The sequence below is a fragment of the Antedon mediterranea genome, chromosome 4, assembly GCF_964355755.1.
Source record: "Antedon mediterranea chromosome 4, ecAntMedi1.1, whole genome shotgun sequence".
In the NCBI taxonomy this organism is placed as follows: domain Eukaryota; kingdom Metazoa; phylum Echinodermata; class Crinoidea; order Comatulida; family Antedonidae; genus Antedon; species Antedon mediterranea.
This window is the reverse complement of record NC_092673.1, coordinates 24,148,571-24,168,332: the sequence shown is the minus strand read 5'-3', so window position 1 is coordinate 24,168,332 and position 19,762 is coordinate 24,148,571. Positions and strand designations below refer to the sequence as shown.

At 35.2% G+C, this 19,762-nt stretch overlaps 1 protein-coding gene across 1 annotated transcript; it reads left to right on the top strand.

Moving 5' to 3' along the window:
* Positions 1–3,169: 3,169 nt before the first annotated feature.
* LOC140046081 (ATP-binding cassette sub-family C member 4-like) lies at positions 3,170–19,683 on the top strand. The gene is made up of 28 exons (XM_072090589.1): positions 3,170–3,210; positions 3,307–3,463; positions 4,348–4,458; positions 4,917–5,037; positions 5,586–5,801; positions 6,206–6,277; positions 6,499–6,674; positions 7,007–7,132; positions 7,591–7,840; positions 8,504–8,623; positions 9,064–9,153; positions 9,765–9,956; positions 10,291–10,466; positions 11,088–11,184; positions 11,593–11,694; positions 12,039–12,119; positions 12,260–12,385; positions 13,097–13,195; positions 13,606–13,813; positions 14,902–15,132; positions 15,232–15,462; positions 15,938–16,038; positions 16,345–16,539; positions 17,036–17,191; positions 17,378–17,467; positions 18,048–18,220; positions 18,586–18,691; positions 19,030–19,683. The coding sequence occupies exons 2-28, from the start codon at positions 3,393–3,395 to the stop codon at positions 19,183–19,185; spliced, it is 3,873 nt and encodes a 1,290-aa protein (XP_071946690.1). The 5' UTR covers positions 3,170–3,210; positions 3,307–3,392; the 3' UTR covers positions 19,186–19,683.
* The last annotated feature ends 79 nt before the right edge of the window (positions 19,684–19,762 follow it).

Sequence of the window (19,762 nt, the reverse complement as noted above, 5' to 3'; positions counted from 1 at the left end):
AGGGGAACTGCTAACTTCCCGCACCGAAAATATTTTATTTACATGATTTGAAAAATCTTCTAATGTAAATAATTAACAGCATCAAAATTTAACAGTCTGGCGTGTTGATCGCGAATGACTAACATACCATCTTTACCATAATACCCCTGCACAGACTCATTTGCATAACAACGCACGCACATACCAAACTGTTTAAAATAGAGCTACAAGGTACCCGAAAAAGACATCTATTATGTTTTCATGCATAAGAATCTTCAGTACCCCACCATGCTTGGGGCTGAGCAAAGACTATTTTGAAAAAAAGAGCTGTATACAGTAGGTTCCCGCCCGAAAAAATGGCGTTACATGATTTGAATGAAACAAACTAAATAAGACTCACCAGGACAGTATATGACCTTGTCCCCGGAAAGTGCACCTATTCATTGAAATATAAAATTAAATATTAAGTCTCTACTAGCCCATCCATGGTTAAGGCAGAGCAATGAAAATAGAGCCCAGAAATGCACTTACTTATACTTATTATACATAGTCACCTATGATAATTATGATAATGTTAAAATTTCAACTATCCAGATTCAACATTTTAGGTGGGGTTTTCTACTTTAAAAACTCGACTTCGTATATGCCTATAGTCTAGCGGAATTAGCTTCGAAATTGATCTGGAAATCGGCATCTTGGCAAATTTTCTATATTTGATCTTATTTCACTCTCCATTAACCCCATACAAAAACCATCGGAGACTATCTGTTTAAAACATGTTTATTCTGGGACGGTGCGGCCATACACTCCAACTACTATACAGAATTGAACATTTCGCTAGGGGTTCGAACCTCTACGGATATTTTTGTTTATGAATATTGTTTTTTTTTGTTGAAAGAGAGATATTTGGAGGGTTGAAAATGTCAGACCTAGGCAAGTGGACCTTAAATCATAAACACAAGTGTATGGCATTCATTTTTCCATTAAATAGACACCATAAAACCCCGAATGTTCCTCATTTTTTAGTACTCTTGGGTACGGTGGCTTCTTTTCAACGGATAAGCTTCTTTTCCACATGGGGTTCTTTTCAAGATTACTTTTGTAAACTAAAGGAGGGGAGTTTCTAGATTCCCGCCCGGAAAATTGTATCTTTACATGATTTAAATTTCTAATTAAGATTAACAAAATCAAAATTTAACTTTTAAATTTAATTTTGTGGCGTGTTCACCGCGTAGGACTAACAATACCATCTTCCCCATTACACCTGCACAAACTCATTTGCATAACAACGCAGGGCTTACCAAACTGTTTAAAATAGCTACAAGGTCCCCAGAAATGACACCTATAGTATTTTGAAACAAAATATATATTGAAATATGAAATTAAATATTAAGTCACCATGGTTAGGGCAGAGCTAAGAATGAAAGCTGAGTCCCCGGAAATTATGAAACGAAATATAAAAGTCTTCAGGACCAGTCATACAACGGTGATTGTTTCCCAAGTGTGAGACATGCAATGCACGCGGCCGTGACGGTAATTCAACAAAACAAAATTATGAAATACAAACAGAGCTAGCACACAAAAGCCTACTTACTAATTTTAATATTTCTATGATTTAGAAAACAATTGATTTATCATATCACCTTTGATAATTATAATGTTAAATTTCAACTATCCAGATGCGAATTTACGGTTGGGTTTTAAAAAACTGGACTTCATAATTAAGCTTCAATTTCTAAGATCTGCTTAAAACATATTTATTTATTTATTCTACCATAAACTTTTATTCACAACATATTAGTAGGCCTACAATACAATATCTTGCATGAAACGGATTTTTAAAAGTACACTATAATGTGTAATGGTAGAATTACAATTCTAATGTAAAAGATTAACAAAATAAAAATTGAACAGTGTTGTGTGTTGATCACGAATGACTAACAATACCATCTTTCCCACAGCACATGTGCACACTCATTTGCATAACAAACTCACGGCATACCTAACTACGATGAGATAAAATTAATTCTCTTCTAAACATGCAACGAAGAGAATTAATTCTCTTTTTTTTACATTAAAATAAATTGAGGGCGCTAAACATAAAATTTAAACCACCAAAGCAGTTTGCGAGAGCCAAAGAAAAAAGATGGTAAATGTGCTCTCCCTGCCTCAGGACTAAGGCCCTGCCACAGCCTTTTGGGGTCGTTTCCACCACATCACCAGATGCATTGATGTTGTCGCCTCATGATGTGTGGTGGAAAGGGGGACGTATTATCTGTGAACCCCAAACACAGTGGCTCGCATAGCCTTAACTCTATTCCACCGACCAGCGTGGGAATCGAACCCACGACATACGTGTTGTTAACACGACGCTCAGACGACTGAGCTAACTGATCATTTTGGTTTTAGCAAGGTTAATAGGATATTTATGACGTAATGATCAATTACGTAATACACGTATAAATAGACTATTATCAGCTTTTTAGTCATGAACTTGGTGGCGTAACGGGTAATGCTCAGTTTTGAGTGCTATCGGCTGGGGTTCGAACCTCGACGGATCTTTTTTTTTAAATATTGTTTTTTTTTTAATAGAGATATGTGACACTGTATTGTCGAACATGTATGGTACCATACCGGTAGGTATTCAAATATGCTTTAATACGAAAAGATATTAAAATTCAGTCACTTATTTCTATTTTTTATCACTGTGCTCCACTGGCTCCAAGTTGGGTCCACTTGAGCACAGTGTATTAACATACGAAAAGATATTAAAATTCAGTGACTTATTTCTATTTTATATCACTGTGCTCCCCTGGCTCCAAATAGGGTTCAATTGAGCAAAGTGTATTAAAATACGAAAGGATATTAAAATTCAGTCACTTATTTCTATTTTATATATATTTATATATGTGATGGTCGAACAGTACGCCCTCAACTAAAAATAGAGACTTAAACTATTTTTCTTACAATTAAAGTGACCGCATCAATGATTTTACTGTATCGGTCCACTGGGCAACTTTTGACTTTTGTTTAAAAATACAGCACGCAACAAAAGAAGAACCATGGTAGGCTTTTAAATATAATCTACTCCAAGCAATTGCTATTATAGTTTGCATGATATACAGTACAGTTAAACTTATCGCTTGATTACACTTGTAATTGTGTCATTTTATTTAGTATTGGTATTTCAGTTGTCTACCTCAACAATTTCAACAAGAACAGAAAACTATGGTAAGCCTATTATAAGAAAAAAACTATTATATAACTATACGATGAGTGTTTAGAATACTTTATATTTTATTTAACGGTGCATTTTTATTGTTACAGATTTATGTGCAAAATAATTGATATATGCAAAACACATTAGGGACATCTAGTAATGTCTTCGACGTGACACTCCTGTAAGCCGCAGTATGGAATGTAATTTGACGTTAAAGCCAAGCCGACTAGAGAAAGCAAACGCTTTGCTGAAAATAACTTTTGGGTAAGTAGGTAAAGGTGGGTGGGGTCAGGACGTGCGTGTGAAACAACAATAATCATACTAGATTAATAGTAGTCAATTAAACCTACATTAACCATTCCTTCACACTCCCTTGTTTGAAAGGCCTATCAAACACTATTTATACAGCCCTTTTAATTCTAGGAAATTTTTCAGTATCAATCAATTTTTGTAAATAATATATAGGCCTACATGTACTTCGGGCCGCTGGTCTATGTGCTGTACAAATAAATGCCCTTGACCAGGAGTCTAGGGAAGAAGAAGAAGAAGTATTGTAAATGAGCTAAGGCTAAGGTATAACGTAAAATCAAAAGCTACCTTTGAAATATAGAACATTACAATCCAGATGAATATTTAGTACAAATGTTACCTTTGTCGGTATTTAAAGGCAGAAAGAGATTTGTGGGCCGAGGAGAGGGGTTAATAGGACACGATATAAATTTATTTCGTCTTCAAGCGCTTAAGCCATACTTAGGCCTATTTTCATTACACGCTTTAATGAAGTACCCCATAAATAGCTTTTTTTAAGTTGATTGTTAAACTGGAACTTCGCTGTTGTTATATCAAATAATAGAATAAATCTGGAATTATACACATACATTTTATCAAAACCTTTAAAAATTCCGAGGATAAAACTATTATATATAATAGTCCCATATCCATTGTTATTGAAATACTACACCTGTCCTACACAAGTCAGAATGCATGCAACTGTATAATGTTATCTAATAGTTTGTTCACCATAAAAAACACACACAAGGAGCATTGCATTTTTTTTGTATGATTTACCCACTTTTATTTTTCCTCTTTTATTAATTTCATACATGACATTAATTTCACGTGACTTTGTGTTGTCTGCTCTTGTGAAGATGGTGTTTACACTTGTTTCTAACTGGATCTAATGAAACATTGACACAGGATCACCTGGACAATGTTCCATCAGACGTATCGTCGGAATGTCTTGTACACGAATTAGAAAGGTATATTCACATTTCAGATTGTTTATTCTTTGGGTCAAATCGGCCTAACCGTAAAGCATAACTCCAAATCCTTACCTTAGAGGCAGAAATCATCTTGACACTGATTAAGACAAAGGGTATCATAGTAAACCTAATGAAAAAAGCATGCAAAGAGTTGTTATTTGCAGAAAGGACGAATACGACATACGTAACCCAGCTAGTCATAAACCACTACTACTAATCTTCAGTGGCGTAACGCAGAGGCCTGAGGCCCCTGGTTTAGGATCCAACGCCGAAGGCCTCGGGTTTTTAGCCTTTTTCGACATATTTGATTGCCTGTTTTTCATCTGGGCACTGCTCAGGGGCCCCCATAAGCTCCGGAGCCCTTAGGTTTAGCCAGTAAAGGCTCACAGCCATTATGACACTGCATCTTCTACAACTAATAATGTAAATCCAATTTTCTACAATCGTTTATAAAGCGAATGGGATAATGAGCAAGAGAAGGCAAAGGACAGAGGAACACGCCCCAGTCTACGCCGGTCTATATTCCATGCGTTCTTTCCTCAATTGCTGTGGTTTAATGTACTTGGAGTTTTTATGGTTAGTATAATTTTCCAATTTCTGCACATTTTTGCAGTTTCTATCAATAACCGCAGTCGATAGTTTTTAGTGGAAAGTTATTTATGTTCTAACTCGATGAGAGTCACGGTGTTGTGATGCTGGTGAAGTCTTTACATCAAACTAACTAAAATTGTTAAATCAATGGTTTTAGTCTTGAACTTCGTATTTTGCATGAAAGAGACATCCTATAAACTGTAAATACATTTCGTATGGATCCTAAATAAATTCTTTAAGCTTACTTACTGGCCACACATAGCATTATGGTCCAGTGCATTATAATAATTGTTCATTCCTTATCTAAATAGTATGGAAATATCACGTAGGCCTATCTATAGATTTATATTCACCTCTTACGAAAAAATAGGCATTAGGGACTAAAATATGCCGAAAAGGCTAAAAACGCCCGAGGCTTCCAGCGTTGGAACTTGGAGGGCTTCCTAAACCAGGGGCCTCAGGCCTCTGCCTTACGCCACTGGTCTCACCATCGTTATTTCACCTGAAATTACTATTTGTCTTTTTAATTGTAGGAAATGGTTACACTGTGCCAACCGATATTGTTTTCCATGTTTGTGTATTTATTTGAGCATGGTGAAACGCCTACAGCTGGAACCTCCTTATTGCATTTAGCTTTTCTAGCCACATCTATCATGGTACCAGACGTAATACGTGAACCGTTCGTATTTTACAATCGACTTTTTGGAAGGAAAATTCAAGTAGCGTGTAGATCGCTAATTTACAAAAAGGTGATGCCACAACTCATTTTATTATTTTATTTTAAAAGTATTTCTGCTATTTAAATAATTCTAAACGTATGGACACTATTGAGTTTGGAGGGGACAAATTCAAAAATTAATGGGCCACTTTGACCCAGTAGGCCTACATTTTATATTGGCTCTTGTCGGTTGCAACAACCTACAACAATATTATTGTAATTAGGCCTATACACATGTTTTTTTTAAGGCGAAGAAACCAGTTACCTGAATTTTAGTTAAATCTTTATATGAAGGGTATAAACAGAACAGTTTTGAACCACAAGTTCTCGAAGTCATGATAAAACATAAAGCTACAGTTAATACGCTGCAGATAATGTATCTTCAGAACCAATAATAAAACTAATAAACCGTAAATTGTATTCGTTTTTCTTAAGATTCTAAAGTTAAGCAACTCAACTATTTTGAAGAACTCCGCCCTTGTTGATGAAACGGAAAAGTTCAATAAGGTATGTTTTCAAAGTATAGGCTAAGCCTAAACCGTTTCAAGTGATAGGCCCACATAATACATGACAAAACCACTAAACAACCTGTATTGCATTTCAGCAAGTTATCCATAATAAAAAAAATGTACTTTCCACAATGGTATATTTTTAATGATAAATTTGAAACTTATAAGAATCGGGAATGTTTAATTTAAAAAGTGATAAACTTTATTTTTTTCTTCTAGATATCAACGGTATTTCCGTATCTGTGGCTTGCTCCAATTAACTGTATTGTGTCAATTTTTATTTTAATCTACTACGTTGGATTGTCATGGGGGTATACGCTACTTGGCTTTGGTATAGTTCTTATAATATTCTTACCTCTTCAAACTCTTCAAAGGAAAATGCATATTATTTACAGGTTGGTTTTTTTATCATCTAATAATTTAAGCCACCTTATTTACTGTAGGCCCGAATTAGCTTTTTTATTTCCGTGTTCTGTACTGTATTTTAACTAGGCCTACTATAACTACTGCACAGTCCCTCTTTTGTGATCCCTTATTCAGGGACACTTTTTCGTCCTGAGGATGTCCACTTAATATGGGTTCTACTATATACTAATCCACATAGCAATGGGCCTAGGGCAGTACCAATTTATTACCGTATTTAAACATAAAATGTAATTATTTATAAGTTTCATAATTTGTAGAACTAAACATTGTTTATTGTTACCTGTATATTTCATTTGATTAGAGAAAGGGCTGCAAGAATAAGAAAATATCGATTATCAATATTATCTGAAGCATTTACATCAATGCGTGTGATCAAAATGTCTGTATTAGAAAGAAGTTTTTCTGAAATAATCAAAAAGATTCGCGAGTAAGTATAGTGAACACCTTGTCTACATTAAGCTAGGCTCCCACTAGGAGGTAAGCGCAACGCAGATAATTTAACCAATCACAAGCGATGTATTATCCGAATTGTTGCTTGTGATTGGTCAATTCACGCCTTACGTCCAAAGAGTGATCTATTCTATCATTGTAATCTGCACTTTGTACCGCAATACGCATCCTCCTTGATGTTTGTACTGGGGTAGTTAAAATATTGGATTCAAACCCGAACTATTCTCAGACGATCAAAGCTATAAAATGTAATTTGATCAATGATCTTACCTCAATTTGGAAAATGAGGTAGGCCTAGGCCTAATCGCAAAACCCTAAATAGGAAAATACACTATATTCACTTAACATAGGTAAAAACCGTACCCTGAAATTGCTTTAATTTGCATCTTTTAAATGGTTGTTGGTTGTCTAAATGAACTTCTCTACAATTTTTAGATCTGAATTGTCTGCTGTTCTGCTCTCTGCAATATTTAAGTTCATTGCCATGGTGATCACGTTCTTTGGACATCGACTTTTGGAAGTTGTTCACCTGACTATCTACTTTGTAACAGCGGAACGTTACATGATCTCACATGTATTTGTCATTTTTAGTTTATCGTATATTATTCGCCCAACGGTGTTGGAGTATTTTCCAAAAGCGATATACCTCTATAATGAATGCATTCTAGGATGTGATAAAATAGAGGTAAGTTCATTTTCGCCGTGGATATTCGTCCGACGCCGACTCACTGTTTTGACATCACACGCTCTGGCAGTTAATGTGTCTTAATGTAATTTTGTGTTCGTACGAATATCAACGGTTGACATTATAAAAACAAACATTTCATTTAGACGATGGTCCTCATTTATAACAAGATATTAAATATGTTATAGTGTTTTACAGTTCCAATGCCATCCTCAACTGTGGTACGAGAACAGACTTCTCGAACAAGTACTTAAAACTGGAAGTTACGTAGAACACATCCGGAAAGTTAGACTTGCTCCAAGTCTGTATTTATTGTCTTTTTTTATGTTAGTCCACCAGCCAACGTTTCGATTTTTGTCTGGAAATATCTGGAGTATCCAAGCTCAAGTAGTATATGTATGAAACGTCATATGTGCAAAAATATTTTTTTTAAAATAATATTTAGACAACAAACCTCCGTCTGGAATCCAGACTACCGGATAGTGTGCACTTTCAGGAAAAAAGGGGCGGGGGGTTATCCCAGTGGATGTACTGGTCCATCTGAGCCTCTGTCTTGGATAGAAAATTGAGCGTCGACCCGAAGAGACCTTCGGCAGAGGAGAGCTTTGAAATTATCTATCCATTATATCCATATAATATTTGATATTATTTGTTTATTGTCAGGAATTTATGCTACTCGATGACAAGGAGCATTTATCAGAAGACAGTACTCGATATTCGTACTCAAAGGAATCGAAGGAAGAGCCACGAATCGTTGTGAATGAGCTAGGATGCAAATGGGAGGTAAAGGGACATATGTAATTCCCAATTGTTTCATTAGGAAGCCAATGATCTATTATAGTTATTACACTACTTATGCGACTATAACAATGGAAGCGATTTGCGACGAGCTAGGACCTAGTTACGTCATGCATGGAGGTATAAAAATATTTTTATACCTCCATGCATCATGTTATTTAATTGTGTGCATGTGTGCATGCTTCCTGGCTCGTTTTGTCGATAAACATATTAGCGGATTATATACAGTAGGTCTACGACGACCAAAACAAATCGAAAGGCTCCTTATTGAAGTGATTTATTATGCTATTGTTAGGACCATAAATAGTGCTACCACCCTTTATATTACTTATTTTAAAATAAAGTTCATTATATATATACTAATGACGTAATACGATCCAATATATATTTATACCTAATAAAACATAATACATTGACGTCTACAGAATTCAGATGACTTTGCTTTAGAAAATGTAGCGATTGATATATGTTCTGGGGATATATTGGGCGTGGTTGGAGCGAGTGGTTCAGGAAAGGTAAGTATTTAGGTAGTTTATCAACAAAATAAACAACTAACGTACATTTTAGAAAGAAACTAATATTGTACGTGAGTAGAGTGCCTTCGTTTGACCGAAGATAATTAATTCCTAAGCTCTGTCTACACTATCAAACTTTGTGTGCCCATATATGAACATGAAGATGTCATATCATTACCATGTTTGGGCATATCACCACCATATTTGGGCACATCACACTTTTGTTGTCATTTATTCTTATGAAGGTACTGTAGTTTGATTGAACTGTATTGGTTAATGCTCTCCGGGTCTTGTTTTACCTTCTTGTTTCTTAAACTGTCGGATGAATATCGACGGCGAGCTAGTTATATTATTAGCCTTTGTCTATTTACCCTTTAAGAATATGCAACTTAATAGTATTCTCTACTTCTATTCGGTACAGACAGCGTTCCATATGGCTCTATTACAAGAAACACCCATCCAAGGTACCATTGCGGATGAATATCGAATAGACGGCGAGCTAGTTATATATATATATATATATATATATATATATATATAGCCTTGGTCTATTTACCCTTTAAGATCATGAAACATAATATTATGATATTCTCTATATTTATTCGGTACAGACAGCGTTCCTTATGGCTCTATTGCAAGAGATACCCATCATTACAGGCAACATAAAGATTCAAGGTACCATTGCGTATGTCTCACAAAAACCATCGATTTTTCCGGGGACAATTCGACAAAACATTTTGTTCGGAAAACAATACGATGAATGTCGATACTTTAAAGTAATAGAAACGGTGTTGCTTACAAAGGTATGTTAAATTTAGAGATATTTTTGGTCTACTTTTTTCTACTAATTCACCATATGTACAGTATACATAATATACTGTATCTCCACATGTGACATAATTTTTCATAGTATGCAAATTATGTAATATAGTGTCAGGCATGAGGCCTATCACTTGTGAAGGCTGTAGTAAGTTAGTTAACTTATAATTCGTCACTGTCCCAAACAAAGGCCAATATGCCTCAACACTACGGTTAACCTCTATTCAGGAGAAACCTCTATATAAAAAGGACACTTTGTTGAGCCCCGAACTATTAACATGTACATTAACCGCAGCAATATCGATTTTTTTTTTCAAGTTCATCAACAGCCTCCCTGAAAAAGATTTATCTATGACGAGCAAATTGCGACTGGCAATCGATCAAGAAGCAAAGATTAACCTAGCAAGAGCACTCTACAAAGATGCTGATATTTACCTACTTGATGATCCATTTACATACATGGATTCAACCACTTCTAGATATATATTTGAAAAGTAAGATTGGATTTTAGGTTTCTTTCCTTAAGGATTTTTTGGTGTTACAGTATAACTACACTAGATTTGAACAAAACATCAATACATTTTTTATTACGTATTATTATTTATTATTATTATACAATTACTTCGGAGTAGAAGTAAAAATAATCACCATCGTCCATTACGCTATACATCTATTGTATAAATGTGCTATTATTTTTAATTTATTATTTTTTTATTATCACGATTTTAAGATGCAAAATACTTCCACCCGGCTCAATTTTGAAAAATACACTGCAAAAGAGAGAACATTAGATTAGGCCTAGCACAATGTTAGGCCCTTACCCTACTCTTCTATTAACAATCTACTGCCATGATACGTTCTCATAATAATATGATAGTTTGTCAATTACTTGATTGTATTTACTTCTCTCAATAAAGCTTGATTCCCACTAGGACGCAACGCAAGGACGTAAAGGCAACGCAAGCGTGTTGATGACCAATGACAAGCGACAGTTCGAATAATCCGTCGCTTGTTATTGGTCAAATCACTTACGTTGCGTCTACATCCTTGCGTTTGCGTCCTGGTGGAAACCAAGCTTTAGTAGTCTTATAATTATTTTAATGTTATTTTTACAGTGGTATAATGGGATATCTTAAAAAGAAAACACGGATCATGACGACATCTCGTCCTTCATTCATGCGAGAAGTGGATAGAATACTTGTTTTAAAACAGGTAGGCCTATGTAACTTATAGAATTACACCAAGGTAACTTTTAAAGCGCTACTTCTTAAACAACCTACTTAATATCTTCTTGATCTTCTTCCCTACATTCCTCTTGCTTGTCTTCGTTCGGCTGATCAAAACCTACTGGTTTTCCTAGAATAAACACCAGGCCCTATGGAGAAAGGTCTTTTATATTCTCTGCTTTTCCTCTTTGGAATTCTTTGCCTCGACATAACAATTACTAAATCAACATCTATTGCTATTTTTTTTAAATAACTTAAAACGCATCTTTTTAACATCTAATACAAGCGCCTTTATTAATTATTATTCTACACATTAATAACCAAGTGATTAAAGTTCAGACTCCATGTATTGTGAAATATAAGAATATATGAAGTGTATCATTATCACTTACAGGGGAAAGTAGAAATAATTGGTGGCTACTATGACGTCAGGATTATTCAATCGTTCATCTCATCGTTTAGCGATATTGACACCGTGTATTCAAATGCAGAGTCTGTGAGTGTTTATAAAGTGTATTATCCGAAACAAACTGACAAATGTGAAAACAAAGATACATACCTAAGCAAAACTCGAGCAAAAAAAATTAACCAAGCAACAACAAACAAACAATCATGTGACTCACAAATCAACCAAGCAACCAACTATCAACAAACAATCATTTGGCTCATAAATAAACCAAGCAACTAACCTCCCCCATCCCCGCCCCCAAACAAATCAAAAACATATAGAGACAAACCTAAAACATTATAACTAATGTATAGCCAACACCTCTACCAACCATGCCCAACTGGATAATGTTCTAGATGGATTAATAATGTATCTTTTTTTTCTAAATTTAGGAAGAAGAGGCAGACTCTACTCCACATGTTAAATACAGTGGCATGGCAAATATTCAAATAGATGCGAATGAAAATACATCGGTAAATCACAATTATTTCTAATAAACATTTTGTAAATGTAAAGAAGTCGGCAATAGCACCAATTCTATATTACTGAACAAAATGTTGAAAATAAGATCGTGTTGTGTATAATTCTCTACATTTCTTTTTCAATACAATAGCTTATTGATTCCAAAAGTGTCGAATCTGAGCAAAAGATTAACAACAAGCACTACGCAGACTATTTCTGCGCAGGAAGCAATAACTACGGACTTACTGTTTTGGTCATTTGCATATTGATAACACAGGTACGTTTGTGATTGGTCAGATGTTTGCCCTACAACATCGAGAAAAAAAATGTGATCATTTACTTAGCTCCTATTCCTGACGCAAAGCTACTTCGTTTGTATAAACTTTGGTTTAATAATGGAGTCCATTGTCTAAAGCTCTACATTATCAAAGTTTATGTGATAACAAAAGTGTGATGTGCCTAATAAGGACATGATGATGTTATATCACTACCATATTTGAGCATATCACCACCATATTTGGGCACATCACATTTTTACACAACATATCGAACATCTTACATAGGAATGATGCGCCTACTTGGGTTCTGTGAAGTAGGCCTACCTCAACTCGGTTTAATAAGACTTGAGCCTGGCCGATCTTAATTGTACCATCATTCTCACACATATTCTAGCCGTCAAAAAAGTACATCAAACTTTAACAAAAGGACAGATATTGCTCCACTTGTCCAATATCGCATGGCAAACACTTGTAGTGACTTCAACTTAAACTTTAGTTAGGTTTAAAAGAAGTAAAACCTAATCTTTATTTGTATATGCATTTCTTTATATTTCTCTTATGAATATTTAATTAGTTTATTTTCACTAAAATTCAATGCGATGATAAAATGATATTTCTACTAATAAAAAGTTTACTTTATTTAGAAAAATGTTAAAAAATAACGTTACTTTAAGTAAATTTTTTTTAAATTGTATTATCTTATTACACAGGTGATGTATTTTATGGCGGACTTCTGGATTGCTCATTGGGCAAATTTAGAGCAATGTTACAGACATCATTTTAACGACACAACTTGTAACGAATTTAGGGTAAGCAATATTCACGATGTGTTGTGTCAAGACTCACAACTAAATGTAATGAAATGGCATCGTTCAACCAATCATTCAGCTGTCACTAGACACACCATAACTGACTAATGCAAGTCTGAGAAATACAAGTCTATGTGTATTATGTACTTTATTACATGTTACCTCTAGATGCCTATGTTTAGAAAAGGTATAACGTGAATGTATTATTTTGATCATTCAGCCGTTACTAGACACACAATAACTGACTAACGCAAGTCAGTGAGATACAAGTCTATGTGTATTATGTACTTTATTACATGTTACCTCTGCCTCTAGATGCCTATGTGTAGATAAGGTTAATTCCAACGGGAACCAGAAGACATGCGTATTTCGCAGATCAGTATTAACAATTTATTCTATTTCTTCCATAGTTCCTTGACCCTTTTGATTACGTTGAACTTAACAACGCTGATTCTACTTTAGTATTTATCATTTTTATCGGGGCCTGTTCATTCACGACAATTCTGTATGGCGTTCTATTTTTTCTCATCACGTTAAACGCATGCAAACGGCTTCATGAAACCGTGTTCAACCAAGTCATTCAAACTGCCATGCTCTTCTTCAACAGTACACCACTGGGTAAGTTTATTAATAACTAGAGGGTACTCCGAGAGTACAAACCTCCGCCTACTGTAAAATTCCCCTACATAAAATGCCCCCTGAATATTTTTTTTTACATTTTTTTTTATTAGTTCTAAGTGTAAATATGTTAACTGCACACTACAAAGTTGTGGATGACAGTGTGGTGTAATGGTTATGTATCCAGCCTCTCACAGTTGAGATCGCTGGTTCAAGTCCCACTGAGGGTTTTTTTTTTTTTTTTTTAATTTTTTTTTTTTTTTTTGGTGGACCTTGATCTTTGACCCCGACCCTTCAAAATGTAACCACAATTATATGATGTGTCATTGATCATTGTGGCTAAGTTTGGTGAGAATCAGATCAAAACTGTGGTCTCTAGGCAGTAAAATAGTTTTTTTGTTAGTTGTGACCTTGACCTATGACCTTTCCCCTCAAATTCGAACTCGTCCGAGCTTTTTGGGCATAGATCATTGTGTCCAAATTTTGTTAGAATCGGATAAAAACTGTGGCCTCCAGGCTGTTCACAGACACACACACAAACACACATCCACACACACACTCACACACACACACACATCCACCCACACCCACACTCACACAAACACACACACAAACACACACACACAAACATACAGGGGTGAAAACATAACCTCCTTGGCGGAGGTAATGACATTTGGTTTGCACGATATACCATTGTGATTTTCAAAGTTTGAATATATGATAGTAATTATCGGGTGCTGACATGTTATATGGGTATTGTAATAAAATTGTCTCCATAGCTTAATTTTCTTCAATAGAAGCACTTATATTTTCAATACAATCTTTTAAAATGTTTAATACGATCTGATAATGAAGATGAGTGTCCCCAGTATTGCTGTGTTTTATGCTTAACGAGTTCACATGGCTTATGTGTATTAAATTACTTTTCGGGCCCACGTGCCGTAGAGTTGAACCACATAAATCCCTTGTTCGTTTTACGGGAAATTGGCCGTGTTATCCCTCGATAGAAATGTTCATTAAACAGGAATATTCAAAAGGTTTAAAAAATAACCGTCGTTTCATTATTAACTCTTTTGCTACTGTTGTAGATTGTATTTTACGCCGATTCAACGAAGACATGCGTACTATGGAAGACGAACTACCCACGACCATGTTGGGTTCAATCCAAGTGATGGTTTTAACGTGCGGCATTGTTGTAGTCAATATGATTATGAGCTGGTACTTACTATTCATTGCTGTGCCACTATTTGCTTTAATTTTGTACGTAAGAAACAAGACTGCCAAACCTAGAATCGAAATTCAAAATTTGGAAGAAATGTGTACGTATTGTATTACATGAGTATTACTCATTATTAGTATTACTTTCGCTTGTGATATAATAAAAAAAAAAGTCAGCTTTTATTTTTTGTTTCTTTCAGTGAAACTGCCTGTTGATGAACATGTTGACAAGGCAATACGTGGTTTGACCACCATTCGCTCTCATCAAGCGCGCGATGCTTTCTTGGAATCATTCTATGACGCTCAAGATAGCCTAAATGAGGCATGGATTGCCAATCAAGCGTCACAGAGGTTATTGTCTGTCAGTTACTACTGTATTGTACAAGTATTTATAGTATGCATTTTATTCGCTAGTCTCATCGGTAAAAGTGGTAAGAAAATTCAAACTTGATTTAAAACAAATTAATTACATTAAGCTTGGTTCCCACTAGGACGCAACGCAAGGACGTAAGCGCAACGCAAGCCAGTTGACCAATCACAAGCGAAAATTCTGATAATCCATCGCTTATGATTGGTTAAATTGCTTGCGTCGCGCTTACGTTTCGTTACGTCCTAGTAGGAAACAAGCTTTAGGGAGCTTTCGATTCGCTCCTCACCCCGGCATAGGTTTGTTGGTTTCTAAGTCTTTATATTGCAATCCGCCCCTGGACCTAGAAACCAACAAACCTGTGTCGGGGTGAGGAGCGAAGACACGCGTCCCAATATTTCCGCATGCGCATAATGAATTAACATGACGTAATTTGAACGTAGAAATGGTAGACCGAAATTGGAAGAAAACAAAATAACAAATAATAGGCCTAACTTCCATAGTATAGTTCTTACCTTTCAGTTTTCTTGTTATTTTAGGATTAAGTGTTGGTTTAGTTGGAATTGTTGTAGGCCGTGTACTACTGTTGTCGCAACTAATACAGAAAAGTGTTTTCGGTATAAACGATACTGAAAAACTGGTAAGTATTGATATGCATTTTATATTAATGTGACAAAACAATAATAAATTACAGAAAGTAAGGAAATATAATGTAAAACACTTATATAGATAAACATTATCTAATTTCTGAAATAATCTTCAATTGCAATAGTATAGTTTGTAATTGTTTGTAACTACTGCGGAGTAACGTTGCGTCAATGCTCTTAGCATGAAGTACAGATTACATCAGAGTAGAGCAAACATCTGACCAATAGTAAAGTTGGCACTTTGTGCTTTAAACATGTAAGTGCGTTGTAAAAAAAGTAAATACGTTTTGTTTTGATAGATGAAATCGGTAATACGAGTTACAGACTACACGCACTTATTTCCCGAAGCGCCACGATTCAATAAATATACGAAACCACCGGCATCATGGCCTGAAGAAGGCAACATAACCTTCAGTAATGTCTTTCTGTCATATTCGGCTGAAAGTCCTATCGTTTTAAAGAACATGAGTTTTAATATAGAACACCGTGAAAAGGTAAGACTGTTGCATATTATAAAAAATCTTGTCAAAAACTGTTATAAAAACTCAAATAATTTAGTATGTAAATTGTTTTAAGTACCAACAATGAAACCATAAGATGAACTATAGCGTGTCTATACAGCCATATCATTGTCTTGGCCACTGTCCGTAAAAGAATATGGGTTTCTTGAGCCTTGGGTCTAAAGGCCAACTCAGACAGCATCGTACGACGAGGCCCGACGGAACGTCTTGACTCGTCGGTACTGTCTGAGTTGAATCTCGACGAGACGAGACATCTTGAGATAGCGTCGGGTGTAGTTTTTAGGTCGTCGTCGGAAGAACATTAAGCATATTTAATTTTCTCCCGACGAGACCACTCGTCGGGCCCCGTCGTACGACGCTGTCTGATTTGGGCGTTAGGGATGTACCTGACAATGAATGTATGACAATAAATATAATTAACTATTCTATATTTCAAAACAATAAGTTACACTTACTTTTTATCTTAAAGATTGGAGTATTGGGTAGAAGAGGTGCTGGTAAGAGCTCAATAGCAACGGCTCTCTTCCGCCTTGCGGAGCCTACAGGAAACATATTGATCGATGGTGTCAGCATCAGTGCTCTTGGTCTTTATAACCTTAGAAAAAAGATATCAATTGTCCCAAAGGTAAGAAATAGGCCTTCGTACATTTTTGTTTTGCTTTGATTTTTAGTGAATTCACGATGATGTCTATGTGAAGCCGTGAATTACCGACTTTGGGCCGTGGCAATTTAATTGTCTGTAAAACACTTTTTTTTTCTTAAAAAAGAAAAACTTGGCTGAATGGTTAAAATTAAAATTGTTTTATTCCAGGATCCAGTGTTGTTTTCAACATCACTACGTGTTAATATAGACCCATTTGGAGAATACAACGACTTTGCGTTATGGGAAGCTTTGAAAAGGGTAAGATAGAATTATTGCCTTTTTGAAATTATTTGAAAATTGTTGAAATATTGACTGATTCAGTTTCAAGAACATTTATTGATTTCATTAATGGCAAAATAACAATAGCATATATATAATTAAGACATTATTGAGGATCATGTAAAAGAAGAAAACAAGTTTCTTGTCACTTGCAGGATTCCAAAGAAATTCAACTAGGCTCAACCTCACCGAATATAACAGTCAATATTTCAGCTCATATATTCTTCCCAGTAAACTTATACAAACTTATTGCTTTAAATATAATAATAATACTAATACAGCGCATATTATAATAGTAGTAATAGAGTTGTAATGTGTTATTAAAAGGAAATATCAGTATGGTTGAGGAGGTCTTGACGTTTTGGTTGCTATGCTACAACCGTCTTCATGAAAATTTAGCCGTAATACGCTTAACAAGAAAAATGACGAGGCAGAAAGTTGTTAAGTTTGTCTTAAATTATAGCAATTGAAGACTGACTAATTTAGTTAAGTAAACCCTTCCAAACGAAGACAGGTGCCCAAGCCTATTTAATATAGGTTTGTGTAATATTATTTTCAGGTTCGATTAGACTGGTTTGTAAGAGAGTGCATGGGGAAGCTGGACATGACGGTAGGAGATGGAGGAAACCAGTTTAGTGTCGGACAGCGTCAGTTGATCTACCTTGCAAGAGCTATTCTTCGACGCAATAAAATTCTTATTGTAGAGGAACCGATAAAAAGCGACGACCAGATGTAAGTATTTCAAATAAATTCAGTAACTAAAATATTAATCTATATTGTAAATTAATACTGTTAATTACTTATCGAGTAAGATTGGGAATCTTGTATAATAATAAGTAATTAAAGATAAATTTGTACCGTAGTATTTTACTAACGCTCCCCTGTAGTTCTTTCAGGTCGCGCGTATGAACCACGTTAGAGTACGCGGCCCTTCATCATGGTGTCATTACAGTTGTCATCTTCTCTGTGTTATTGCTTGTGATAATACGCTATAATTCTTTTGTAACTGGTCAATTTAAACAAAGACACATCTACACCGAAAATAGCGTATAAAGATAATGGTGACAATTTTGTTAAACGCTGATTTATTTTTATAGTATAACTTCATTGATACAAACCACGATTCGAAGTCACTTTAAATACTGTACAGTGTTTACAATCACAAACAGACTCAACAATATTATGGATTCTGATAGGGTAATGGTAAGTGACGCTGCATTTTGTTACGATAAATCAAGATGAAATCATAAGCCTAAATTTAAAAAGACACTTAGCCTATTTGCATTTCGGAGCATTCTGAGATTCTGGTTGAATTAGTTATTCGACGTAATGTATCTGGCTTGTGGTGCGGTAGGTCACCACCGTTTGTGCACAAATTGTGTGACGATATAGAGGGCGACATTTCGATTTACAAAAATGACGCGGCAGGAAAGGCGGCCGATTGATATTGTCGATTTCTTTTTAATAATGCATTGCAGACGCACACATTTTTGTATTTTTTTTTTCTCAAGGCTATGGCTAATCATGTTTAATTCTTATAGGTTATTGATGACGGCGAACTTGTCGAGTTTGATACGGCTTATACTTTGCTGCAAAACCGGTCTTCTCTGGTGAGAAAACTTCTAAAGGAATCAAATACCTTTGAACGAAAACGTCTTCTTGGTATTGCAACAGCGTTTCATGCAGAACGAAGATAATTATATCGAAAAAAAATTAAACAAGGAAAGACCTTGTCACCTTGTCATCGGTGGCTTCATTGCCCCTTTTCATTTACGTGTATTTTGTGGATCATGGATAGAATATAATATAGAATAGACTATTTGGATCAATTCTTCTGCATTAGGAGGATCCGTCGAATTTAAGAAATTTTAACAATGCCAACCTTGAAGAAGCAATGCAATCCATACCATGCATGAGGATATCTACGAATGGACGACAATATAGAGCCCTGTTCAGACGAGAAACAATGCCAACCATACTACGACAATCTCAACAATGGATGACACCAGTACCGGTGTGGTTGTGCAATATTAGTGTAGATGAAGTACTAAGTGAATATAAAACATTTTTACCCGTGGAAAATTACATTTGAAGCATCATTAATTTTTTTAAATCAGAGAATGCTGCGTGTATTATAGAAATACTAATCGGTGTTTTAAAAATAATATATTATGTATATTTTAGTACTGTCCAAATGTGTGTTATGTGTTTTTGTAAGTTGTGTGATATTCTATATACTAAAGCGAGACAATTCCATGTCTGTGCGAACATTTT